General features: G+C 35.6%; 3 protein-coding genes and 1 pseudogene across 4 annotated transcripts; all 4 read right to left on the reverse strand.

Annotated features, from left to right (window-relative positions):
• Positions 1–20: 20 nt before the first annotated feature.
• On the reverse strand, positions 21–1,204 carry LOC143574141 (5-amino-6-(5-phospho-D-ribitylamino)uracil phosphatase, chloroplastic pseudogene; annotated as a pseudogene).
• Positions 1,205–6,271: 5,067 nt separating this feature from the next.
• LOC143574142 (ASI1-immunoprecipitated protein 3-like) lies at positions 6,272–10,692 on the reverse strand. Its single transcript, XM_077058843.1, has 8 exons — positions 10,352–10,692; positions 9,323–9,391; positions 8,167–8,742; positions 7,958–8,098; positions 7,813–7,896; positions 7,666–7,725; positions 6,638–6,724; positions 6,272–6,566 (listed from the first exon to the last, which is right to left on the reverse strand). The coding sequence occupies exons 1-8, from the start codon at positions 10,655–10,657 to the stop codon at positions 6,285–6,287; spliced, it is 1,605 nt and encodes a 534-aa protein (XP_076914958.1). The 5' UTR covers positions 10,658–10,692; the 3' UTR covers positions 6,272–6,284.
• Positions 10,693–14,881: 4,189 nt separating this feature from the next.
• LOC143574143 (S-adenosylmethionine carrier 1, chloroplastic/mitochondrial-like) lies at positions 14,882–17,953 on the reverse strand. 2 transcript variants are annotated; one of them, XM_077058844.1, is made up of 9 exons: positions 17,873–17,953; positions 16,345–17,389; positions 16,149–16,267; positions 15,937–16,061; positions 15,747–15,846; positions 15,563–15,640; positions 15,397–15,480; positions 15,225–15,310; positions 14,882–15,140 (listed from the first exon to the last, which is right to left on the reverse strand). In XM_077058844.1, exons 2-9 carry the CDS (start codon positions 17,339–17,341, stop codon positions 15,014–15,016), a joined length of 1,716 nt encoding a protein of 571 aa, XP_076914959.1. In that variant the 5' UTR covers positions 17,342–17,389; positions 17,873–17,953; the 3' UTR covers positions 14,882–15,013. The 2 variants fall into 2 exon arrangements, with proteins under 2 accessions (XP_076914959.1, XP_076914960.1); XM_077058845.1 differs by lacking the exon at positions 15,563–15,640.
• Positions 17,954–19,516: 1,563 nt separating this feature from the next.
• Positions 19,517–25,777, reverse strand: LOC143574131 (kinesin-like protein KIN-14J). Its single transcript, XM_077058838.1, has 16 exons — positions 25,697–25,777; positions 25,533–25,610; positions 25,358–25,450; positions 25,247–25,276; positions 24,392–24,733; positions 24,194–24,275; positions 23,576–23,671; positions 23,307–23,486; positions 23,107–23,213; positions 22,328–22,506; positions 22,074–22,238; positions 21,731–21,984; positions 21,465–21,628; positions 20,533–20,867; positions 20,170–20,321; positions 19,517–19,691 (listed from the first exon to the last, which is right to left on the reverse strand). The coding sequence occupies exons 1-16, from the start codon at positions 25,775–25,777 to the stop codon at positions 19,639–19,641; spliced, it is 2,391 nt and encodes a 796-aa protein (XP_076914953.1). The 3' UTR covers positions 19,517–19,638.
• Between the last annotated feature and the right edge of the window lie 1,278 nt (positions 25,778–27,055).

A 27,055-nucleotide genomic window follows, 5' to 3' on the forward strand; every position in this document is an offset into this window, starting at 1 on the left:
TCTAATGCAGACTACCCTGTTCCCTTTTCACTCCCCATATTCCCATTTCAATATTCATAAAACTATAACCAACTGATGCACATTTTCACCATGAACATCAGCATTAAACCCATAACACCTACTGTTTACAGATTCATGCATACCAAATTACCAGAAATCATGATCATCAATCGCAACCCGAGAAGACGGGTCGTCTTCTTCCTCCAACTCCATCTCCACCTCGACCTCCAGTTCCGCCCCAAACTCCGAAGACTCCATATCAGCAAGATTCTTCAAATCAACAACCGACAGCTCATCAAGCCACCTCACAACCAAATCGGCAGCAGTTAGCTCATAAACCGGATGCTTACTAGCCACCGCCACACACTTCATTCTAGCCTCATGAGCCGCTTCAACCGTCAAATTCGAGTTACCAAACACAATACACCGTTCCGGTATAAACCGCAACAACTGGCCCGCATACGCAAACATTTCCGGGTCGGGTTTCCCTCTATACACATCTTCAGCAGTAACCACCACGTTAAACAACCTGTTTATCCCAATCGACCCGATAGCTTCTTCAATATCATTTCTCGGACGTGTCGAGACTAAAGCCATGGGAATATCATAACGGGTCAACACATTTAAAAACTCCTTCGACCCGTCACGAAACCTGTACACCCCGCCTTGTAACGCTTGATAAATCTGCTCTCTTCTTAACGACATCCGTTTGAGTTGACCCGGGTCTCTTGACCAACAAAGAACCTCCGAAATTGCCTGCTCGTTTTTCATGCCTTCGATCCTCGAAAGCATAAATGAAGGAGGCGGGGATTTTCCCTCTTCTTGCGAAAGCGCAATCCACGACTGCTTCTCGAGATCAGGATTATCTTCAACAATAACCCCCTCCCACTCAAATATCGCGCCTAACCACCCGCACCCCATTCGCTCTTGTCTCAACAACGGGTTATCCAAAGATGGGTTATCGGCTTTGTTGTTAGGTGGCCATAACCCGGGCTTTCGGTAACATCAGTTTCATAATCAGAACTCTCTTTGAAATTATGCACCTCTTTGGTCAACTCCATTGCCCGGGTTTTGGTTGAGCGAAACCGAAGCAATCGATTCGGGCATATCGGAATTCGATTAAAGGAAGGATCTTTCAAACTATGCCCTAGTATTGGACTATGCCCTAGAAGGTAAGTTGCAGCTATTGATTCCACCATTTTCAAAGAAATTAATTGAAGAGAGCAATAACCCCAAATTTAATATGGGTTAAGAACCCTAATTAACAGGGTTTGTATAATCAAGATCTAAACTTTAATTGATAATAACAATATATACATATACAATACAATATATGTTGAGAAAATAAAATTGAAAAAGGAGGATGAAGAACCTGAATAATATAATAATAATAATGGATAGAGATTATTGAAGAAGAAAGAAGAAGAAATTAATATATTATGGTGTTTAATGGTTTATAGGGGTTGCGTAACGCCGGAACCCGGAGTGTTTGGAATGCATACGTGTCGGTGGCTCAACGTCATCTTTATTTTTATTATTATTATTAGGTTTATTGGATTTTAATAATCTCGTATTAGTCGATAATAATCACTATTTACTTTATCGTCACTGGCGGTCTCAATTTTAAAAAAGTTGGTTGCCAATGGTCACTTGTTAAAAAGGACTTAACAGCGTTATATTTTTTTCCGAATTCATAACTAATGTTTTAGGGCTTTTGATCGGAAGGAGGATGATGTAAAACTTTGTTCGAAACGGTGCTCCAAAACGGCGAAACAATGCTTCAATTCGGGTTTTTGAACTTCTAATTAACAAAAATCAAGTCATTTGAATCACGGTTTCAAGCTAAGTTTTACATCAATCGACTTGTATCCTCCTTCCGATCAAAAGCCATAAAACATGTTTGAAATTCGGAAAAATGTATAACGCCATTAAGTCCTTTTTAATGGAGGACCAATGATGGCCAACGTTTTTAAATTTGGAACCACCAATGGTGATAAAATAAATAGGGATTATTATTGGCTAATACTCGTCAATAGAGATTATTAAAATACAATAAACCTTATTATTATTATTATTAATTTAAATTGATTGATTGATTGGATAATATCCAACCGCTGGTTGTTTTTTCTTTTTCAATTTTAGGTATGGTTTTTTGTTGTTATTATTTATTCAAAAGCGTGAAAAGCATGAAAGAAAACAAGTACTAACCAAAGACGATAAGCCTATTTCTAGAAGTTGGAATAAGACGATTAATTTATGTAAACAAAGTAAGAAAGGTATTGACAATGGATGGTATTACTTGATGGTTAAGATAAGACTGATGCGGTTACGGTCTGATTACGTTTGGTAGATTGGGTGGGCTAAAACAAGTTCGTACAGTTCTGTTTAGTATGAAGTAACGAATGAAAGAGAGAACAAATAAAGGGTATATAATTGTGTCAAGCCTATATTTCTTCTAATTTCTAATCTCTCATCTCATTCATTCTAGCTATTCATGGGTAATGAGTCAAAATCATTTTGTCAAGCGGGTATAACATGGTGTGGATTTATAACATAGTATCATTTTCATACCTGAAGTTTGACCAACTACGCAACTTTAGCACATTTTTTAAATTTCTTGCAAATCCACACCCGACATTTCGAAAACCATGCTATATTAGTAATTTTCGTTAACCTTTTTGTTTTTCCTTTAAGTCTACATTAAATTAATTCATAAGTATTTTGATAATCACACTTGAAATAAAGGACCTTTTTTATTTTTATCGTTTGATAAATCTCGTGTAATACGCGGGTTCAAAAGCTAGTATAATTATAGATGATCAAATATTTTCTCCTTAAATTAGTTCATTTTTCCCTCTCTTTATGCTAAATAAATTTCACTGTTGTATCTTAATAGGATAGTTTTCAAAAATACTTGAATATAATCCATTTTAATAGCCACAAGTAATTCGAATCACCTTGTGACACCGTTTTTTCGTAATAACTACATTGTCAAACGTTTCACTTTAAATCGCCTTGTAACATTATATGATATAACAACTATATTGCTTTCTAACATCCAAATAATAAAAACTAATGGTATTCTAGTAAGTTTAATAAAATTTAAAATCCAAACAAAATAGTTTTCAATTTATATTTTTATTAAATTCTTATCGTTGTCGTTTGTTGTTATACATTTAGTATTCTATGTGTTATTGTTATTCATTGTATTTGCCTACCGGCCGACAATTGAGTAACTCATGTTATAAAATAAAAAATGAATATATTGAATAATGTTATTTTTTAGAACCGTGAATAATGTCATTTAAATTATGCTTTGTGATCAAATATGTTGCGCACAACTACACTACAAAAAAACTTAATGAACCTGCCCCTACTTTCATACCATGTTCAAGCTTCAAAGATTGCAACAAGTCGAGGTTGTGTCATAAAACACTACCAATATAAAATACCTGGGTAGCTATTGTTATTATTATTATATGCATGGTAATAATTAATAAATATACGATTCCATTCGGGTCAGTTGTTAAATAAGGAAGCTTTTCTGGTTTTAAAATATCCAAATTGATCTCTTATCTAATTTTAAACGAGTTAGTCACTTGGTTGAAGAAATCCAAAAAACAGGAGATGGTGTTTAAAATTGACGATGAAAAGTCTTTTGATTCGGTTAAATGGAGATTTCTTGATTCAAATCATGGCTCAAATGAGATTCTGATGAAGCGGAGAGGATGGATAAAAGGCACTCTAATGTCGACACAATCATCAGTATTAGTTAATAGAGGTGTACAAAACCGGTTTTTCTTAAACCGAACCGGTTTGATCAAAACCGGTTTGACCCAAACCGGTTCAATTGAAACTGGTTTAGGAGCAAGAAAGGTCTACCTGGTCCAGTTCGGTTCGGTTCTATTTAAAACCGATTAAAACCAGTTTTTTTCAAACCGGTTCGGTTTTAAAACCGGTCACCGGTTTGGGTTGGGTTAAACCGGTTTTATTAACCGGTTCGGTTTGCATAAACCGGTCCCAAACCGGTTTTTTTGTACTCCTCTTATAGTTGATGGCGCACCCACTCATGAATTCGACATCAAGAAAGGGGTTCATTTATCGTTGCATATTGCAATGAAAACGGCGTGTTCGGAAGGACTTTTCCATGGTATTCAAACCCCACATGCGAGCCCTCTAATATCTCATTTATTATATGATATACTACCTTGAGACCCGTGTACTACACGGATAATTGATGAAAAAAATAATATTTAATTATTAAGCAAAATACAAAAAAAACAATAAATTATCATGCATGTTAAGAGACAACCGTTGTAGAATAGTGTTTAAAAGAATCTAGATATTTATTCGGTTATTTGCATCCTTCAAATTTGTATTTAATAGTTATTAATTAACAAATAAATGGTAATGACGGATTTTAGAAATTTAGTTGGTTTTAAATTGTGAGGATTAATGTGGGAGTGACAAATGACAAAACATTATAGGTTTTTAATAGAGAGTATAGATATAGATGCGGATGATACGGTCTTTGTCGGGGAATGGAAAGAATCAAACTTCAGAAATCTTACCCTCATTCTGAGGTGTTTCAGCATGGCATTGGGGCTAAAGGTAAACTTGCATAAAAGTGTACCTTTTGGGGTTAATTGTACCTACCCTGAGCTGTGGTTTATGTGGCCAATTTCAAGAAACATCATCTCACATTCCGGTGCATTGTCATTACATACAACTTCTACGGTCAAGCATACTTTCATGGGTGAGGTTATCAACAAGTGGCACATGCGACTCGGTAACAACATTTATGGAGCTACCTGAATTCCATAAGGTGTTTGGGGGGGGGGGGGGGGGGGGGGTAAAGATTACACAAGCAATAATGGCGTTAGCTCTTTGGTTGATTTGGAAAGTAAGGAACGAGAAAGTCCTCAAACATAAGGAATGCTCGATAACAAAGTTGGTAAATGGTATAAAGGCCTACTCTTTCCTTTGGATAAAAAACCGAAGCAAAAGGACGAGCTTGGATCGGGAGCCGTGGTGCAAATTCAATTTTGTGAACTTCACGTTGTAGTTTCATGTTGTCTTTTTTTTTCCCCTGTGTTGTAATCCGTCTTTTAGGTGGACTGCTTGCTATTCGCGTAAGGTTCCCGTTTCTTGGTTTCTTTTATAACAGTTTGACCTTTAAAAAAATTCGAATTTGAGTTTATCCAAATAAGCTAATCTATTAGAGTTGTGGGCTTGTCTTTTCATTTTAACTAAAACAATATTACGAAATCGAGAATTTTATGGTAGTCTAATGAAGTATTAGTTTTACGAGTGGTGCATCTAACAGATATCAATGATAATGATGTCCCCGACTTGATTTCTATAATGAGTTTGAAATTTTGAATACATTGTTGATTAAAAATAATGCATCCATTTAATTAATATGGTGTGCTGCTTAAAAGTTGTAGATAGTTATGTAGAGTAAATTACATATTTCTTGCACTAATCGTTCGTAAACTACGAAAATTACACAAATCATCCTTTATGTTAATATGTTGACCTAACCGAACCAACTTAACCAACAATACCGCATCAAAATAATCGACCCACAAGTAACAATTAATGGCTAGATTTTACTTTTGTTAAATCTGTTCAATTTTAGTTATACCTCGTTCCAAAGCCAAATCCCACCGAACTTAGGAACCAAACTACACCAAACTTGTTTGAATGTTTTGTTGAGTTTATAGTGCAAATTCATTACTTGGACTTTGAGTCCAAAGTTTCTAGGACCAAACTTATTAACAAGTGGTTATTAAAATAAAAATTACCCAAAAGTTGCCAAATTCGATATTTTGAGCAAGTATTTTTTAAGATCTCATTCGTAAAACCTAAATTTAACCTATAAGGTTATAACCGAACCAAACCCACCCATAAAACCTAAAACCAAAACCAATTCGGTTTCCTAAAACCAAAGTTTCAGTTTATGTTCGGTTCATGTCTGGAACGGACCAATGCATATCCAGGGGTACGAATAAAATGTTGTGCAAAACCAAACTACAAAAAACTTAATAAACCAAGCCCAGCTTTCATACCATGCTCAAAGATGCTGTAATAAAACGCACCAAAAAAAACACACCTAGTAGCTATTATTATAATTATTATAAATAATAATATTATTATTAGATGCTCAGGTACACTATTCTTCTTTCCCCCACAAGAATTTACTGTATTCATTTTGCAATTTTTGAGTTAGACTGAATTTTCAAACCTACTTTTAGGCACACGTAATGATTCAAACACCAACATTAGTTTACAGGATCAGTTGTTGGAGGCGGGTTGTCTTGATCCTCGGGTGTCGACTTGTTCAAAGATTTCTGCTTTTTGGGTATAGCGACCAAAGGCTCGGTTGGTTTTCTAAGAGGTTCGTTGGCCTGAGGGCTCACCAACTTCTTTTCAACATCTTCAAGCTTGGCAGAGGCCAATGGTGCAGTTCCTACGGTCCTTGCTGAGCCCGGCCCGTTTATTGTAAGTGTGGATGCTTCGTCCTGAGAAGCATACCACGTGTTGCCGCATGCAGTACATTCGAGCTGCAAAAGAAAGAACATAAAGATGTGTTTTAAGGATCTATTAACTATGTAACATGGTATGGAGCAAGAACCTGGTATCGGTCTGCATGTCCACCTGAGATTATCTCCACCAAACGTATTTTTTTCTCCATGCATCTTTTACATCGAGCGTCGGTCGTCTTAACAAAACAAAATCCAAAATCTTTTATGTTTGAGGTTACATAATTAAGTCTTCAAACGAACCAAACATTCAAGGAACCGTTAGGCGAGAAGTTCGTTTATGTTCATTTATTTAATAAACGAATAAGCATAAACATATTTTTGTTCATTTAGTTAAACAAACAAGTATGAACACCTGTCTTGTTGGCTTATTTATGTTCTTAAACGTTTGTTTATGTTCGTTCATTGATGCTCATTTTAGTTCATACCTTTAAGTTTTACCTTCACTTATGTTTGTTAGTTTGTACTTACTTATATATTCATTTAAAATATTTAGCCCCCCTTCCAATTTAGTTTTTTAAGAAATTAAAATATTACCACTTACAATTTAGACTAGTTTTATAAAAATTTTAGGCCCAATGTATTAATGTCCACGTTTACTTTTTTAACGGTTTGCTCGGTTATGTTTGTTCATCCATATTCAATTACGTTTGTTCGCTTATGTTTGTGATCCATTCGTTTATACTATTAACAAGCGAACATAGATGAGTACGAACACACTCATTTTCTTAACAAACGAACACAAACAAGGAAACCCCGTCCGTTTAACTGTTCGTGTTAGATAATTTGTTCGGTAATAGTTAAACGGACAAACACGAACATGCCCTGTATGTGTTCGTTTGCTTCGTTTAATGGTGTATACATGATGGCATCAGTTTAAAGTGGCATTTCGACCCAATTACTAATGTGTAGGTCTCCCTCCCTAAAGGTCAAATAAAAAAACTTAGCTAAAACAGAAACGGGTCAAAGGTTGCTCAAAACATGTTCTTGGTGTATCTTACATCCTATTAAAACATTTTTTTATTAATAATAGATTATTATTGCGACTAATAAGTACATAACTTTTGTAGTCAAATTTTAAAACACTCTTAATGTGTTTACAGCCACATGAGTAAATTACCTGCACCTGGAGACCCTCTTCAGGCTCTTTACTTGCTATCTCTTCTGCTGTCAATCCCTCCTATAAAAATTTTTAAAAAATGTATCCCTTTGTAAAAAAATATGATTTTTTTTTCCTTCAATAAGATAAGATAGTGAAAACATATACCTTCAATTCAATAGGTGACATGCTCAATATTTTTGAAGGTTCTAAATCTCCCATTAGGAGGCGACGGGCTAACTGTGCATTTTTCTGCGAAGTAAATACAATTAGACATCATAACTTCATTTTGTCCTGATAAATATGTTTTTACCTTGAGATTAAAAACTAACTGTCTCATTTTCTGGTTATATTTCAGGAAATCTGAAGAAAGGGATTCATGTGATGCCCGCTCAAGCGCAGACACAGCACACACAGCATCATCAGGCCACGCAGGAGCTAATCCTGTTCCATTCTGCAACAACAATATATCATTATTATCAGAACAATATAGAAACTAAGTTGGTATTTTATGATACTCACATTTGGAATTTTGTCTTGAGGCTCATTTGGAATTTTGTCATCAGCCTTATTGCATACAAATTGCACTGTTTCTAGAAGCTTCTCTAGCCATTTATCGGTTGCAGCATCTTCATCTCGGGTAACATCTAATGATGACATACTCTTTCTCCTTAACATTCTTCTGCTTTTTAAATGATCTTCGTGATCAATAACATCATTATCAGTTTTAATATCAGGAATGTCACCGATCCGTGACATTGTTTTTTGAACAAGAAGATCGATTTCGTGTTGCATGCTATCTTCATAATCTTTGTCTGTAAGTTTATAAAGACGTTTAAAAATGGTGTCGTATACTTTTTGAACAATAAATCCGGGGTGCAGTTTACGACTTGGGATCTGTTTGTTTGCAGGGATAAAATGTACCACACATTTGTGCATTACAGATTCGGCTGGGACTTCATCTTTGTGAAAACTATAAAAGAGTTCCCGTGTGTCGTTTGAATGCCAATTCCCACTACCTTTTCTTTCTGCCTCTTCGGGTCGATAAAACCATTGACCATTGACCATTACACTCCCGTCTTTTGTTTCTGAAATATCCTGTTTATAAAACGAAGTTTCAACTTTCCAAAATTTCAGCACTCATTTTCCCTTTGTTAGTTTTACAGTTAATTAGAGTAGCAGGCATACAATTTCCTAATCTACCTTTTCCCTTTTGTAAGCCTATAAAATGCAGCTAACTGAGAACAGAAGATTATGAATGAATGAATGAATGAATGAAATGATTTGAGTCTAATTCTCCCCAATCCATTCATCATTTTCCCTTTCAAATCAAATGCCTTGTATAGGCTTACATCAAGGAAATGGTATACAAAAAAACTAACTGCCCACTGATCTATAACTCCGTGAGGCAAACAAAGGGAAAACAAGTGCTGAAATAATGAAAAGGAACAAATGCAGGCAGTAACAGTAACCCATGTTGGGCAAATGGGTGATGTGACATGGTGGACTAGGTGTGACACGCATTATGTATCTCATCATACAGTTAATGCTTTTTATAATGTACTACAGTTTATATGTATGATTATTATGGTTATATATTACAATTGTCCTCATGGTTATAAAGGCACCACACACCCCAAAACATGGCTATTTCGTGATTTTCTCAAATTATAATTACCTTGATTATAGCAACATATGGCTTCTTGTTTGGTCCTTCAGAAGCAGGAACTAAAAGCACAGGATCCTCCTGCACTTTCACAAAAGCAGAACAAAACTGTATGAGCAATTTTCACCTGGTAGCCTCAGTTTTTAATATGCTGAGATTTAGGTTCTTATATTATACATAATAGGACGGTGTACTACTTGTAACTTTTGTAAGACAATCTACACAAACACAAAGACACATATATGAATATATGTGTAAGTGCACACAAAATACGCATGACACTGCAAGAACACCAAAGTGACACAATAACAGCTCATAGTTATGAAAGGTGCTAGACGCACTTAAGGCGCAACTAGGCGCCAAAACAGTGAGGGCCTAAGAAAAAAAGCGCACTTAAAAAAAAGTTTAAAATATATTAAGTATTAGAAAAATAATGCCATTCTTCATATAAGATAAACAAAAGCTATTATATAGCAGTTAATATCATCTAATTAGCACCAAAAGTTCTAAAAGAGCTGAGATTTAAATGGAATTCCAAAACTTGAATAACAAAATGCTCAAAACAAAGTACCAAAATGTTCAAAACATGAAAACCAAAAGTTCAAAGCGTAATAAATAGTATAAGGTTCGAGTGATCACTGTTATCAATACCAATAAAGGTTGTGGCAACTTCAAGAAGCAAGGGCCTAGGAACTAGAAGCACGTATATTGGGCCTAGGCGCAGGAAGCGATGGCTTTTAATAACTATGTAACAACAAAAAATTTGTGAAAGAGTGTTGAGTCAAGTTTGACTATTCACATAAATAGTTAAATACATACAATAAAAACTGTTTAACATGACCAACAGCTCCTATCTACAGTAGATCAACAACACCTTCAAATAATCCATATCCATATATATAATAATTAATAAAACCTAACCGCTAAAATGCTAGATTCCTCACTCAAATCTCAGAAAACTGCTTAATAATAATTCAACATCAATCGAAAGTCAATAGAGCATCAACAATCAAGTAAGCGTTTATATAAAAAGGCACTGACGAGGTCGTAAGAGAGTCCGTCAAACTCGAAGGAGTTATAATGATTCCTCCTGGATTTGCCCTTGCCTGAAACCCTAACCACATCGCCGATGGCCTTAGCGTCTTCCGGCGCCGGAGAAGCTTCTTTCTCCTCCGATCGATCATCCTCATTATTATTAGTTCTGGATTGTTGAATTGCATCTTCTTCTTCGTCTTCTTCGTATATTTTCATCCGTTTCCTCCTCTTCCGCGTTTCATCGGATTCCTTTTGCGGCGGATCGTCTTCGTCTTCGTCGTCGCTGGCTGCTACGTATCTCCGATTCCGCATTTTCTTTTTGTTTAGTCTGCGTCAAGAGAGAGCATGGGTTGTGACTTGTGTTGTGATGTCAACTGGTTGGCGAGTCACCTGTTTGATGGTGATTTTTTTTTTTAATTGACAATGTATTAATTTATTAATAATCAAAACCAACCAAACGATTTACAATGAAGTGGCAGGTAAGCGGGCAACAAGCTGCGCCACAACCTATTTTGGATAGCAAACCCAACCCTACTGAAAACAAAGTTTTGATTCTTATGGGCCGATAAATTGCTATGCATGACTTTCTGAACTCTATTTAGAAGGTCTACGGCATCTTGAGCTAAGTAACCAAAAGTGTCAAAGGCAAATGAGATAAACACGTGTTGATTCTCCAAACAAACTTTCTCGTGTTTAACAACCTTGCCCGATGCCACCTTCAATGCTGCCTGACAGGCTACAAACCCACTGTCCCTTAGCCCAACAAGGGGGGACATTCCTGTGAGATCCACACAGGCGTGTTTCCCCCCTACCCACCCAAAAACAAGAATATCGGCCGGTCGTAACGTAGATCTTCCTTCAAGAGGATCCGTAAGAAAGTTTACGGGAGCCTCCTTTTTAGCTGAAATATCGGCCCGTTTAAGAACATCGCATAGAACATCCCTCACCAAATCATGTCTGTACTTAAACCCAGGTAACTCTTTTTAATGAATAGCGTGCTCGCCAAAAGAATCCAAACAGACCTTGCGGCAAACTGGGCATGGCTCATCTACCGGTAACAAAGGAATCATTAGCCGATACTTAAGGATGGTCCAGTACTCCAAAGCCGACATATGTTGGCCCAATCCTTCAATAGGGATAACACTTAAGAAATCTTGGGCCCGTGGAGCTCGAAGGCACTCAAACATCGCTTTTTGACGAGGAGATAAATCGAACTTCACTTCCAAACTCTGGATGATTCCACTACAAAGGGCACACGCCAAAGCATGTTGGGCTTTAGGTGGGGCGGTGTCTTTATTAGAGAAGCCGCTAATATCAAAATCAGGAAGTGAAATATGCAACCGATCTATCGCACTCCCATAATCGGAGTCAAACCCATCAATACCACAATCTCGAAGAATGTGGTCTTGCAATTTCCAAGATTGTGCTCTCGATGCCACAAACGCATATGCAGATACGTCTGAAGCTTAACATAAACCCAAATCTCCAAAACGAGCCGAAAGTGATGACAACCTCCATTGAAAATCTTCAAAGAAGGGACCACCACAAACCACGATGTTCTCAATCGCCCCCCGAAGGCCATTGTCAAAAACAGAAACAGCTTCCCCTACATACTCGGGCTGTCACGTTCTGAGGCCGAACTGTCACACCCCAACCTAAGGCGAAAATGCCGGTGCGTGATCCGATTGCTCACAGCTCGAAGATACTATTATATATGAAATGTGACAGTATCTAATTAATTATTCTATTCAAATGTGCACACAATATTCAATACAACAATTCAATTCAAATAAACATATACAATCATTTAAATTCAAGTTTTGTCTTCAATGTAACTCTAGATCAACAATCAACCAATCCGTTTAATGTTCGTTCGATTAAGGTTAGGGCTTACGTTATGTGCTGTTAGACGAACAATATACACAATTTAATTACCGTAAACGATGATGGAACAGAGGTGAACGACCACCTACTTCGCCGGCGGTAAGAAGGAAATCAATCAGAAGGTAGCGGCCAATATTAACGCAATTAGGGTTAGGGGTTTGGTTCGTCTGTTTATATAGATGATACAGATATGTTTAATTGAATTATAACCAAGCTTAAGGTATAAAATTGATCTTAGTTCAAGTCGGTTCCGTAATTATATCAATTCGTATCCTTTTTTATCTTGTTTTCCTAATTACTATGTCAGTTTGGCCGTTAATGGTAATAGAAATCTCAACCAGGATTCAATGTTTACGACAAAAATTGTGGCTCAAGTAAGATAAACGGGTCACGAATTAGGTATACGGGTCATGGATTACGGGTTTGGGTAAACGGGTCATAAGGAGGATGTTAGAAATTGCGTTTTAATCCCCATAGATTGAAGGTGGAAACATTAGAGGGTTAAAGTTTAGTTACGGGTTAAAAACATTCTTTTTCCAAAGTTATATATAAATATATAAACAATTAAAATCTTATAATAATGTCTCGATAAACGCGTTTACTTTTCAGTGTTAAAACTTCCCGAATCATAAAACGAGTCGGGTTATGGATATAAGTTCATTCGTTGGAAAACCCGAGTTGTTACATGAACAACAACTTACCTACTCCCATACATGATCGAAGCAAAAGGAGCTCGCACTGAGGGTCCCGCAAACGTGGGAAATGGCTCATCAGTTCTACCGCCCGCGAAGCCCTTTTTACAGCAAGTCCGCTGATGAATTCTGCATCCCGACTAACGGCTCCCCCAAGGAGTTTCACACCTAACATCGGCCTTCCAATCTCATAGGGAAACATCCATGTTGCGCCGGGGTGTTGCGTCGGGGCGGTCGGCAAAACTCTATCGTTAAAAAACAGGCAATGGTAAAACCCGAACGTTACGATGATGAGTCGATAGAATTCGGTCAGTATCGACTACGTTCGTCACGATATAGACACCATTTGTAAAATTTGAGCGTTAAAAGTTAAAACACAAAAATTTAATTCGTCAAATTAACATATAAGAAAACAAAACATTAAAGACGATGTTTATTTGGTTGGCAAACCCGGGCGATAGTAAAAACCCAAGCGTTGTTGGTCCCGACTCCTGAGCATTGAGGCGGTAACTTGACATGAACCGAGCGTTGTCAGTCATTGGCTTTAAATAAGGTAGTGAGTCTACGCGAACTCGGTCAATTTCTTTTCAGTTTCAGGTCTGTTATGATGCAGAAATTGGAACAAAAAAATTAGCGTTTGGTTAGCTTCCATTATGTTTATTATGATAACTGAATTAAAAAAACAAAATTCGTCAACCAATAGGCCACTTGCGGCACCAAAGTTCTATATACATATAGTAATATAAAGGGCCATTCAAATCGCTCGCTGCTCGAACTCGTTAGGTATTTCTTTCGATTATAAACGAGTCGCTCTGCTCGGTTAGGTTTGGTCAGGCTTGAATATTTTTAATTTGTTTTATATATATAATTAGCTTATATGCCCGTGTGATACACGGGTTTAAAAAAAGTTTTTTTTAACATATTAATTATACATAATAAAATGTGTAAAATTTCTAAAAATCAAATTAACATATAACCATATACATAAGTAAATTTAACATATATCGCGTTAACGCATATAGCTTATATATGAAGATGACATTATAATCTATGGCAACAAGTTTCTAGATAAATTCTAGATTACTAAATCATAGAAAATTATAGACTTATAGATATCAATTTTCTTCAATGAAAATGAATATGTAACTTTTATTTATTTTTTTTTAAACAAAACATCTTTTTTAATCTTTGTTTTTTTGAGACTTGAATCCAAGACCGCATTTTCAAACCCGGTGTTTAAAGGCTTTGTCATTACAAATGAATCACCGTCTCATTGGTTAAAAAGAATATGTGATTAACGTTACACTAAGAGCTTTTGAAAAGAAGAAATCAAGAAAAAATATATGTAGAGTCTACAATTTGTAATCAGCATGTCTAAGCTACAAAAGTAGATTCAGAGTTTGATTTCTTATTAGCTTATTTTGCATGTTTACTCTAAAAACATGCTTTTAATTCTTAAGGATCAACGACAATAATTATAGAACTCTCATTCCACTACGATTATCTACTCGTATCATTTTAAAATGGGACCTACAATGTCTTCATGAAGAACAACTAACCAAGTCATGGATCGATCTTTCTAACACTCAAATGATGTTACCCCATTTGAACGCGACCACGTATTTACTCGCCGTTGATCTTTGAAGGTCCCACATATATCTCCATTACTCGAAAGAGGGTAGTAAATATGAAAATTATTTTAACCAAGTCACATCACATCATAATGTTTGATTGACTTCTAAGAATTAGTGTTTCACTTTCACATGTTGAGAACAAGTATCTAAAGTACAAGGATTGCAAATATAACCTTGTTGAGATGCACTGATGACCGTGATTCATGAAATGATCTCAACATGCGATAAGTTAATATTCATCAATGATTCTAGGCTTGCCTTTTACAATAAGTCATAACCTATAGCAAATGCTCATTTCATCAAAACAATTGTTTATCACAAAAAAGAATTGTTAACCCTTTGATCCTCACCTCAGCATATCTTCAGATCTTTACATGAACTATGCACTCAATCAATATCATATATCTTACATCTATGACACCTAAAAGAATCAAAAATGGTACCACTTGAATGCTGAATTACAAACCCTTTGATGTAGATTCAAGTCGAGTAGCTTCCAAAGAAAGTAATCTTTTAAACGATTCATAAGACGCAAAGAAAAGTGCTCCTTGAGTCATGTACATGACCAATCTTGGAGTCAAACCCCTGGTAATCACCCACCCGTTAGTCAAACATTCAGATTTTAATAATCCTGATATCATGCAACTGTGAAAGTACTGATAACCTCACCTATATAGACCCATCAGGCCTTCGTTTTGGGCTATGTCTGTAAGTGTGTTATATACGCCATTATATCGATTTACTGATCCAGGAATCTACACAATAATTATCTTCATTCTTATCAAAATCTAAATGAAACCCACAAAACGAAAATGCAACAACGAATTAAATGAATACATACCTGTGTCTGTAATCTCGTCTTCACGACATCAAAAGGAGTAGTAAATAAAGCAGCAGTAGATCCAGCTAATCCTCCACATAATAGCTATATAACAGAAACAAATAAATTAAAAAAATTACTTGAAGAACACGCAACAAAATATCTCAATAGTAGCAAATATACAAACCGTTGACATTGTGGTTGGTTGACCCTTCACTTCATTTGAAGTGAGTAATACTTTCTTTAAACTCTCATATGTATAGAACTGCAATCACATGAAGCAAGAGCTTTCAAGAATATTATTAAAAACATTGGATATAATATTTACTTGCATACAAACTTATTACTCAAATTCAGTCAAATCATCTAACCTTTATGATAGAATGAGGAACATTCCTACAAAGCACAGCTCCCCATCCATTGTACAATGATAAAAAACCTCCTTTCCCAACAATCCCTAATAATGCATTCCTGCGAAGAAAACATATATGATTGTAAGGGTGTAATGGTCAATTTTTAAACTGTGAAGTCAAAGTTTAGAAAATGATAATAAAAGATTACCAGCAGGTGCGATAGTGTGAACCAACTTGCATCTGCTGCTTTATTCGTTCACTTGGAGTAAAAACAAACGAAGTAGCGACACTAGCACAACCTCCAGCCACACAATGAGCCAATGAATGATATTCCTGAAGTATTTTCGTACAATACAAAGTATAACTAAAGAATAGATTCAAGAAAATGTATTATGAGTATAACAGAATGAAACATTTCACCTTTGCAAAAAGAGGAAGCAAAGCTGCCTTTACCGATTCATAACTGAAAGTGTAAATTGCAGAAATGGGCGCTGACGAAGCAATATTGCTTGCAATTCCACGGTAAAGCCCTAATAAACCTGAAAATAAGACTATAAGTTAATATTTTTTATTACGGTCCTTCAACAGATCATAGTAATACTATTTTCACATGTACCTCTTTCAGATATAATCGATTTGCTCATATAAGGAATAGATCTATGGTCAGTATTGCAAGACTGCACGACAGTCTTAACTGTGTCCATGGGGTGCAGACACAGGCTAACAAACGTACCCGCAAACGCTCCAGCAAAAGCATGCTCTTGCTTCGCAAGTCCATACAATGGTGATGAAAAGATTTTGCTTTCTTGGTAGGAAAATTGACCTTTTTGACCCTCTTTTATCTCAAACAAGTCATCCTCTTTCACATGATGGGACTCTGTGTTACTTTCTATCACACTTTTTGTATTTTCATTACATAAAGATTCATCGTTTTTTGAAGTCATACCATTTTCAGAAGTAGTAGCATTATCTGTATTACTTATATCAAAATTATTTGTTTCTACAGCATTATAACTTGGTCCCAAAACCTGCATTGTGTTCATCCATCCGTATATATTCTGCAATTCATCTGAGATCCGTACACTAGAAGCCCTTTTTTCATCAGTATGCATGCATCTCAAAAGATAACGGTAAATATGGGACTCACTGAAACAACCAAGTTTATCGGCTAGGTGTACAAAATGCAACTCTTTTTGTACGTTCACTGGAGATGACACATGGCTACCGTCTTTAAAGTTGGCCGAGACATTTTGGCCTTCAGAAGAAATAGAAGCAACTATATTTCCTTCATCAGATGGATAATATAACTTATTCTCTTTCTGAAGGATTTCAGTATTCTGCGGTGATGTTGTTCTATGGCGTACAGGAATAGACGAAGTGGCAAAATTCCATAACTGACCGACTCCTGATACGACATATGCCGTGCTTATTACAGGTGACCTGACTTCAGCTTGATTAGCAGGCTTTTTTGTGTTATTATTATCGGAATCAGGAGCATAATCTTCACGAGTAACATCCACAACATCAAAAATAGCTCCTCCATGAAGATTATACTTATAATTAATAGACGGTTTATTATAACTATTTCGACGCGAGTTAGCTCCCTGGGTCATTAGTGTAAAACGGTTCAGGAATTTCCTTTGACAGGTGGAGAAACACAACTGCATAACGAAATTAAATCCTCATGAATCTTACCAATTCACATTTTTGTAAATAGAACCGATGAGCAAGTTCATAATAATATATGTGATAACATGATTAACTAAAGCGAATCAGCCCTAGGAAATACCGGAATCACTTAAGGCAAAAACCTACTAGCGTCGATTTCAACAAATCGAATGGATCTCAACTGGTGAACAACCAGCAAAATCAATAAAAACGCATTCAGTGATTACACGATATCCAGATTCGAAACAATTTCACATTTCTGTAAATAAAAATTCAAAATCAGTATTGCTGCAAAGGCATATATACAGAATCACATGAGCAAGTTGATAGTATACAGAGTCAACCCTAGGCAAAAACCTAATTGAAGCACTACTGGCAGGGATCTGAAATTGCGAGCAACAAACTAAACTGAATCACTGAATTGTGCAATCAGCGATTGGCAAACAAACACGTAATATGATATGATAGGGAAGAACCTGGACGGATTAGTGGATTGAGATGAAGATCGGAGCATAGGGTTTAGTGTATTCATTTTCAGGTATAATCGAATCCAAGGAGATGAGGGTTTAGCGGAGGTTTTATTTATTATTTAGATGTCATGATGAAATCTATAATAACTAGTACTAGATTCTAAATCCTCCCTCCCTCCCTCCCTCCCTCCTATCAAATCACATTTTGTAGGCCTTCTAAAGTATAAAGAATTAATCGCTATTTCCGTGGTTTGCAACTTTCATCGTTTCGGCCTAAAGTTTGAAATTTTATTAATTTAATTTTTATAGTTTTAAACATTAGTCAATTATGTTCCCCATCTAACGACATCCAATTATGCCGTTAATTTAAGGGTATTTTTGTCTTTCTGCCTTTTATTTTTAGTTACTGATCGTTTTTGTCACTATGGTTTGATATTTTTGCTATTTTAGTCCAAAGTTTGAAATTTTGTCAATTTAATTCTTTTTTTGGTCTATAACCCAAGCCCAAAACCATCGAGCATCAACCAAAATAGGTCTATATTTACTCTGTCGACAACAATAATCATACCACCCCCCTTCCCTCTTATTTAGTTTCTAGATATTTCCTAAACCCTCCCCCATGGTGGAATTCATTGGTCTTTCAGGGTAATTCCCTAAAGCCGTACTATACCAAAAAACTAAAATCGTTTCTTTGTTAATGCATAATAGTTAGGGTTTAGAGATTAACATATCGTAGCAAACATCTAGGTCGAAATCAACGTCAGGAAGTCGAATATCCCGTATTTCCATGTTTGCTCAAGAAATCGATACACTAAATCGCATGTGTATTCTTTAAATCGTGGTGTTGTTCTTGAATTCTTCAAATCGACATCAACTCTAGGGTTGAATTCTTCAAATCGCATGTGTGTTCTTCAACTCTAGTTTTACCATTCAAAAGGGGGTGATGACACAGCTTGTTGTCCGCTTCTCTCTATTGTAATTGGATCATTTTGTATCCCGATGTGGTTAATTTAGCCAGCAGCTCATTTGAAGGATACATTATCCGTTAAAAAAAAGGTTAAAGTGATTGCTTAATTAACGGGAAAATACAAAATTTTCAAAAAAAATAAAATAAAAATATAATGGAATCGTTAATATCATTATCTTCAATAACTTGTATTCCAAATTTTGACATTAAATGTTAAAGATAGAAAAGGCAAAATAGCAAGGGAGAAAAAAATCTGCTAATAGAAACAGTAAATTTTGACATTAAATGTCACTTTATTATTATTATTTTTTTTTTTTGGTATGCCAATAGAAACAGTAAGATTAACATTACTTGGGTTGATTGGCTTTATAACCTGCTAATACAATTTTAAATTTATCTGCTTGGACTAGCTTCTTGCTAGTCACAATTTATTTATTTTATAAATTACAGCCGTTCAAAAAAAATTAATACATAATCAATTTTGAGGTAGAACATTGTGCAAATCACAGTAACGCATACATACGTTGCTTAAACTGTTGAGATTATGTTACCATATAGTTGTTTTTCTTTCTCGCAGTTTATCTGTTTTCCCGTGTAATCAAACGATAGAAAATAATTAAACATGAAAATGCAATAACAAACACTCCCAAGTTTGACACTTGGTCAAGAAAGTTGACCCACTCTACACAGAATTGATCTATATCTAGATTAATTCACAAAATACTAGGGTCTTTTCATGTTCATGAACAAGATAAGCAATGCTAAACTATGTTAAGTTACAGTCATGGCAAACCGCATTTGACTTTCACCGGGATTTAAGTGAAGAGCCACCAGAAATCGACTTGTTCGCACTAAAACCTGAAAATCATTCAACAAAAAACAGAATTAAGTAACGATTTGCACACAAATGCAATGACAATTGACACTGATCTCTCTTTAGTGAAAGAAGATACAAGTTTGACTTCTGAAGTCAAAGAAGCTACCAGTCCCTTTAAATTTGAAATGAGGTTTTTGAATTATATGAAAACTATATTAATTATACATTTATAAGATGTGTTTTAATCATAAGTATGAAAATGATGTGATTGAGTAAATCATGTGTAAAGATCCCATTTCGCATGTGAATTTGGGTTATGCTTTATCACTAACGGGTCAAACGAGAAAGTCATAAAATATGCTTAAAACATGGACAAACATGCTTACGGGTCAACCTAAACCAACTTGACCCCTTTCGACCGATACCAAAAAGACAAAAACACCCCGTTTGGACCCGTAACCCAGCCCATCCATTTTTCCACCTATACTATAAAATAATAGTAATTAACAATTAACATACTTGATGCAATACGCGAGACCCCCTTGATTAACGAAGGTCTAGAAGGTGCTATTAGCCCCTGCCTTTGTGCAGACGGAGTGGTCTGCATCGATTTCCGTGAAGAAGACGCGGGCTTTTGTGGTGGTTTTGGAAGTTTAGCAGGTACATTGGGCCTGAAACCATTAAACCAAAAATCAAGTAAATACTAAAATAAATAAGAAACAAAAGTATACCTGGCAAAATACGTGGGCCGGGTCGGGAAGGGTAACAAGCCAGAACAGGCTGTTTCAAATGTTGATCGTTTTTGTTTTGGGTCAAAACAGGTTTTGACAAAATAGGTACAAGTCAAAACGGGTCGTTTTAAAAAAAGTTATAGGGACTTACTTCTGTTGGTGGTCAATATGAGCTTTTGCACTTTCAGGAAACAACTCAACGACACTACTCATTGACCCGTCAGTCTCGGTTCCCATTGAAAGACCATCATCACTTAATCTCCCTTCAGAATCTGCATCCTCTAAACCCAAAAGCCCGATATCATCGTTAAACTCTGAACAGTTATCAACATCAGAAACAGCTTTCGGCCCAGGATTTAAGCTTCCATCACATGATAGAGTACTGTTGGGTCTCGGCGCGACATTCTCAGCACTTGGGCTTTTTTGTACACGTAACAGTGCTATCTCCTCATCCTTTTTAGTCAATGCATCTTTTAGATTAGTCACCTGCATTAGGTAAAACGAGTTCAGGTTAAAAGGGGTAGTTTTTAGTTGAGGTCAATACAAGTCGGGTCGAGATGGGTTAACCCGAAAGCCCTTTTTGCCTGATCTCAACAAATTATGAGTGATTAAAATGTTACTCATGGCTAGAAAAACAATATTATTACAATAATCAGTTCTTGTAAAACGGGTCTGGTCTGGTTGGGTTGACCCGTAAGCGCTTTTTGTCTGTTCTTTAAAAATATTACGAATTTTTAAAATGTTATCATGGTGAGAACAACATTATTACAACAATAAGCTCATGTAAATACGGGTTGAGTCTGGTCGGGTTGAGTTAACCCGTTAGCCCATTCTCTAAAAATAGATATGAATAATTAATATGTTAATCATGGTTAGAAAAACATTATTATTGCAATAAGAATCTAAACCGTTGAAGTTTCAACACGTTTGATATGCATTTAGCTAATATGTTATCATGGTGAAAATCCTCGTACAAGTTTCAACACGTTTGATATGCATTTAGCTAACTATTTTTATTTGACCCGTTTGAAATAAACCACCACTCAATTCGGGCCGTTTGGATTAACCCGCAAAAACTAATACCTGTTCCATGAGCTCTCGAACGCCCCTCCCCTCTTTGTTACTACGGGCTGCACCTAACTCAACACCAGAAACTCGTTCAGCAAACTTCAGGGTACTTATAGTTTCGGAAAACGATTCCACCTCGGGATTTAGTTGTACAAACATTAGAGTTTTTGCTTGACCCCGTATAACATGCACCAAAACAGATAGCAACAATAAATATACTAAAACAGACCAAGGGCAGATAAAACATTAAAATGGGTCATTTATAAAACATTGCAAAGTACCTAAAGAGCTTTGCAAAACTTGTGTAAGTTTACTGTTTCTGTAGGGTACATGTTGACTTTTTTGTGCGAGTGCAAAGATAACATCTCCGAGAGCTGATAAAGATTTGTTAATATGCTGAGCTTCTCTTAATCTTTCACCGGTTGCTTCGGATCGATCAACCCGTTCACTTCCCGCAAGATCAACCAAATTCAAGTTACCATGCAAAACCGCATTGGTTTCAAGATCGATTCCACGGACATGAATGGTTAAGACACTGAATCATAGAAGATTTGAATAAACGTTAGACGCATTAAAAGAAATTGAATAAAGAAAAGAACTATTAAAAGACCATGAAAGCACAACCTGTGGGACCGGCTACTCCTTTCGTTTAATGCAGTGGCACCTACAGCCCGGTTCATTAACCCAACGTTCATTAACTCAAGGACATCTGCAGTTGATGTAACCGGATGCATGCTGGCATCGGGGACCGCTAACCCGTTCGGTAGGGTTGAGTTCCATATCCCAAGTGTGTGAAAGTCAAGGTGAAACTTTGAAGATACAATAATAACAACAGTTACTATAAGAAAATATAATATAAGTTTAGAATTGAAGGATATCTTTTTTGAGTGCTATCACTCGACAACAAATCACGAACTTGCTCGTTATAGATTTCAACCATTTGCACACCAATTTCATATTGAAATGAGCTTCTCCTGATTTGGGAGAGATGAAATAGATCATTTAAGGCGCGATAGTTGACCCCCCAATGTTCTGGAGATGATACATTAGGCCCGCTCTATGAATCCGAGAAAACAAAAGAAGTCAAAATTTGTTAATTAACAGTTCAACATCCATCAAAACACACGGCACGAAAACAATCAGGTTTTGGGTTGTCAAATCCAGCACCTTATAAATACAAGCCGTGTTTGGGCTGACCTATTTAGTCAAATGGGTCCTGTTCCGAATTCAAGTTTACTTGTTTAACCCATTCAATTAAAGAAGCCCACCCACAAATCGACCCACCAACCAATTTTACATGTTTTTAACTTGATTACAATCCATTTTCAACTAATCAACCTGTTTGACTCGTTTAGAAAATGGGTCGTGTTCGGGTTGACCTATGAGTTAAACGGGTCATTTTTGGAGTTCACGTTGACCTGTTTAACTCGTTCAATTAAACAGGCCGATGTCCGACACGTTGACCTGTTTGATATGTTTACAACTTGATATGACCTATTTACAACCATTCAACCTGGTTGAATCGTCTCCAACTCTCCATAAATGCGTTAAATAAGTCATGTTTGTGTTACACGATTTTAAGAATGTCCACATTAAGATGATATATTGGACATGACTATAATGTGTTGTGTTTGGGTTCAACGTAAACAAAGCTAACCATAGTATAAGTCTTCCCGGAGCCCGTTTGACCGTATGCGAAGATGCATACGTTATATCCATCCAACACCGAGCGAATGAGTGGTTGGGTATCTACAAAAACTTCCTCTGCAAGAAACATAGTTTTATATAAAATAAAAATCATAAAAATTAGCACATGCTCTAAATATAACAATACAAAAGGATTATAGAAGATCAAACCTTGTGTTGCTGCAGGGCCAAAGACCTTATTGAATTTGAACACGCGGTGACTTTCTTTGCCAATCTTTAACGGATCTGTGATAAACAATTCGCCATTGTCGCTAATGTACTCTATGGTTGTCTGTTTTTTACTTTGACCCTTAAGAATTGGCCTTATACGACAATATACTCTAATATTTCCTGTTAAATAAGAGAAAAATAAATAAATAAATAAAAAACAACACTTTTATTAAGAGCTCACATTTTTATATCTTTTTGCATTGTAATACCTTTCAAATCTTGAACTTCATTGTATAACTTCCAGTTTTCTGTTAGAACAGTGTGGTAATTTCTTGCAGCATCTACAAGCCCCTGAATCTTCATTCCTATTCAAAGTAATATACAAAGTGGTTAAATCACTATATGTATGATTATATGAATTTCTGACACGACATGAACCTAACACAGAATTTACAGGTTTGGGATTATAAACACTTTTAGTCAGTTTTAGGCCATCAAACCCACTAACAAGTTTAGCTAAACGGTCGTCTTCGTGTCACCTTGGCAGGCAGGTGGGTTGACCCGTTTGTTTTTAGTTCCTTTTAAATGCATTTTATGTTATAAATAAACCAATTGAGTATTCTAAATACATTTGTAAATTTGGTTGCAAAATCATAAATTTCTAAAAAATTAATAGGCAAAAACCTATTAAAAATCATGTTAAACGGGCCGTGTTCGTGTCAACCTACGAACATTCTTGTCGTGTTCAGATTCATACATCTAACATGATTTTTGGGTTCATACGTCTTATATGATTTTCGGGTGCGCTTCAGATTGGGCCCGCCATCAACGAACATGGCCCGACCCAGCCCATTTAGCACCTAAGTTGGGAGTAGCTAAAAATTTACCAAATTGATTAATTTCCTCACAGTAAATCTGTTGTGTCTTCAAAACTTCTTGCTTAATAGACTCAGAACCCATCCTCAGTTCCTGAAAGTAACCGAATTAAAAAACACAATTATAACATGTTTATATAATCCAAAATTAGTTGCATCATTAAAATACAAAACATTATTTAAAATAAGTCATTAAAATGCAACACAAACCTTTAGAGATCCAGACTGAAAATCCATAAACTTTTTGTAACCGCGTTCCTTCTTTTTCCATCTTAAAAATTTGGACTCAGTAAATCTTTCAAATTCTTTAACTTTCTTTCTTGAATCAATGAGAAGATTTTCAAGATTTGTAATCCTTTCCTGTAACTCAGATTTCGTTTCCAAAGCATGTGTTTCAAGATGTAGACAACGGCTCTTGTATGTATCTCTTGTGACCTCTAGTTCCTTATTTAATTTTGAAAGTTGTAAATTAAAATCATTGTTTTCTTTTCTTAACCTAACTAATTCTACATCTTCAAGCTTTTTCTTCTCCTCTACCATAGTCTTCTCGGTCTGCATGTCGAATCGTTCATATATTAATGGGCCGATTCAGGTTGTTTTTATCTCATTCGGTTCAATTAAAAAGTTTGGCTAAAAGTGGAGATATGCAGTGTGTAAACGAGCCGAGCAGCTCAAGAACTACTTGAGATCAGCTCACTAAAACGAGCCAACTCGGTTACCAACCCTCTACAAATGGGTCAAAAGTTATCCAGAATCCTTTTAATCATAGAACCTACTAAATTGTTTTATGCAACATTTTTGATTATTATTGTGATAATATTGTTTTTAGTCATAAATTCTTATTTAACACATTAATTTAAAATAAAAATAAAAAGGGGCAGAAAAGTGTTTGCTTGACAACCCAGCCCAACCGGCTCGTTTAGACCCGTATTAAAAAGGTAAAACGGCTCGTTTCAGCCCCAACTTACTTTGACCCGTTACCTAACCCGGCCCGGCCATCTTGCCACATCTAATATTTGGCAACTAAAAAATGGTAATGAGTGCCAAAAAGATAAGAAAACACACCTTCATATGCTGGAGCTGATTCATAAGGATCTAGCAGAAATAATGAAAAAACAAGTGGAGTAAAAACTAATTAATAAATAAATCAGCATGCCATATTTGTTATAAAGCTACCTGATTTTCTTCCATGGCCCCGGTTACAAGAGTTTTAAACACTCTCATTTTCAGTTGATACTTGTCTTCACGAGTCTTACACAAATTGTTTTGCTGAACCCACAAAAACAAAAGATAAATAAATAAAACCATCATTTGTTAGTATTAAGTGGACGAAAAAAACTTAAAGGTTTACCTTCGTGAACTCTTCTACTTGTTTTAAACCCTGTTGCTCGATTAACTGAACAAGCTTTTTCAATACACATGCAACTCTCTACAAAATAGATGACTACTTGTTAAGTTATTTCAAAAAATGTGATAATTAGTTGTTAATAATTAATAATATCATAACACAATAACTTCCTTACATCCGGTACATCCTCTTTCCTGTTCTCGATAGAATCTTATGCACAATATGAAAGAGTGACCGAGAATATGCATTCTGAAAATAAAAGTTGCATGGAATTCAAGTTAAAGAAATATAGAGCAACATGTACATTTTACAATCTTACAAAAGAAAAAAAAAATAAAAGCAGTAACCTGTAAATCGTTTAGTTTCGTCATTTCTGGCATGTTAGCAGCAGGAAGATCCCCTAATTAAAAGATTTAATACATTAAACAAAATAATACAATATAAAATATCAAGGTTCATTTTTTCAGTTTTTAAAATGATTAATACTCAATTAACATCTGACGGATACGTATGCAGATGTCAAAATAATACAAAAAAGACAGTGCTACCTTCAACTATACCTCTAGTGTCATCTGTGTGTTTATCACCACCACCATTAACATCAACATCGTTGAAACCATTTACTTGCCCGTTTGCGCTTTCATAGCCGTTCGGGTGCATGTTCATAATAAACCAGCTGAAAACTTGGTTCCTTGAATGTATCTGTATGGTGTTGACTGTTGAAAATACAAACATTTGTTTAAAGAGCTATAAATATATAAAAAATAATAATTAAAAAAAAGGATAACAATCAATTATGAGAGTTCCCTCAAGTCATAACTGGATTTAAAGATTTTGAGGTGCATCTTGGTTTATTTTATTATATTTGATCCTCAATTAAAACCAAGCCCTAACTAATTCCAATTTCAGGCAATGTTGTAAAAGTAGGTTTCCAAGGCTGACTACTCCCCGAGTACTCGCTACAAGGTATATTGCCGAGGCGAGTTTCTTTAATTCCGCCTAGATGCTAAGAATAGATTAAAGGTAGTCAAACTCAGCCAGAATCACATCTAGTCGGTGAACTTGGGCTGATTTTGACTTAAAAAAATAAAACATACCTCGTATTTCTTTAAATTAAAGAATAAATATCATTTTTTTTACTTAATAACAAACAATTTTTAAAATAATTTATTATTTTAAATTGTATTTCTCTTATTTATATTGATATTCACCTATTTTGTTATAAATATTAGTAAACTTATGATATGTTACATATATATAATATCCAAAAATTAATTTTCTATATATTTACCGTGTCCGAGTACACCCAACTCCCCAGTAGGTCGCCTAGGGTCCGCCTGCGATTTTTGCAACCTTATTTTCAGGTGACTTTTAGGGAAAATAAACTTGATTACCAGCTCATAACTAAAGTACATTGCTAATTAGTTTGCATACCCCCCACAAGTTAGTAAATTTACCCAAAATGTGATAAACCCAGATGCTAATTTCAACCAAATCTCTAAATAAATCAAAATTACAGCATTTGT

Source organism: Bidens hawaiensis, unplaced genomic scaffold (genome assembly GCF_021521415.1).
Source record: "Bidens hawaiensis isolate Kalapana, Puna unplaced genomic scaffold, B.hawaiensis_p1.1 tig00026851_1, whole genome shotgun sequence".
NCBI lineage: Eukaryota > Viridiplantae > Streptophyta > Magnoliopsida > Asterales > Asteraceae > Bidens > Bidens hawaiensis.

What these genes read in the sequence shown, in the direction of transcription:
- LOC143574142 (XM_077058843.1), bottom strand. Translation starts at nt 10,657, where the DNA reads ATGCGGAATCGGAGATACGTAGCAGCCAGCGACGACGAAGACGAAGAC. An exon ending in ACGGACTCTCTTACGACCTC is followed by an intron (nt 9,392 to 10,351) that starts GTCAGTGCCTTT and finishes GTGAAAGTGCAG; the next exon opens with GAGGATCCTGTGCTTTTAGT. An exon ending in CATATGTTGCTATAATCAAG is followed by an intron (nt 8,743 to 9,322) that starts GTAATTATAATT and finishes TTTTATAAACAG; the next exon opens with GATATTTCAGAAACAAAAGA.
- LOC143574143 (XM_077058844.1), bottom strand. Translation starts at nt 17,341, where the DNA reads ATGACCCAGGGAGCTAACTCGCGTCGAAATAGTTATAATAAACCGTCT. An exon ending in TGCTTCCTCTTTTTGCAAAG is followed by an intron (nt 16,062 to 16,148) that starts GTGAAATGTTTC and finishes AAAATACTTCAG; the next exon opens with GAATATCATTCATTGGCTCA. An exon ending in GGCCTGATGGGTCTATATAG is followed by an intron (nt 15,141 to 15,224) that starts GTGAGGTTATCA and finishes GGTGATTACCAG; the next exon opens with GGGTTTGACTCCAAGATTGG.
- LOC143574131 (XM_077058838.1), bottom strand. Translation starts at nt 25,777, where the DNA reads ATGCATATTCTCGGTCACTCTTTCATATTGTGCATAAGATTCTATCGA. An exon ending in GATGTACCGGATGTAAGGAA is followed by an intron (nt 25,611 to 25,696) that starts GTTATTGTGTTA and finishes TCTATTTTGTAG; the next exon opens with AGAGTTGCATGTGTATTGAA. An exon ending in AGTGATAGCACTCAAAAAAG is followed by an intron (nt 22,239 to 22,327) that starts ATATCCTTCAAT and finishes TGACTTTCACAC; the next exon opens with ACTTGGGATATGGAACTCAA.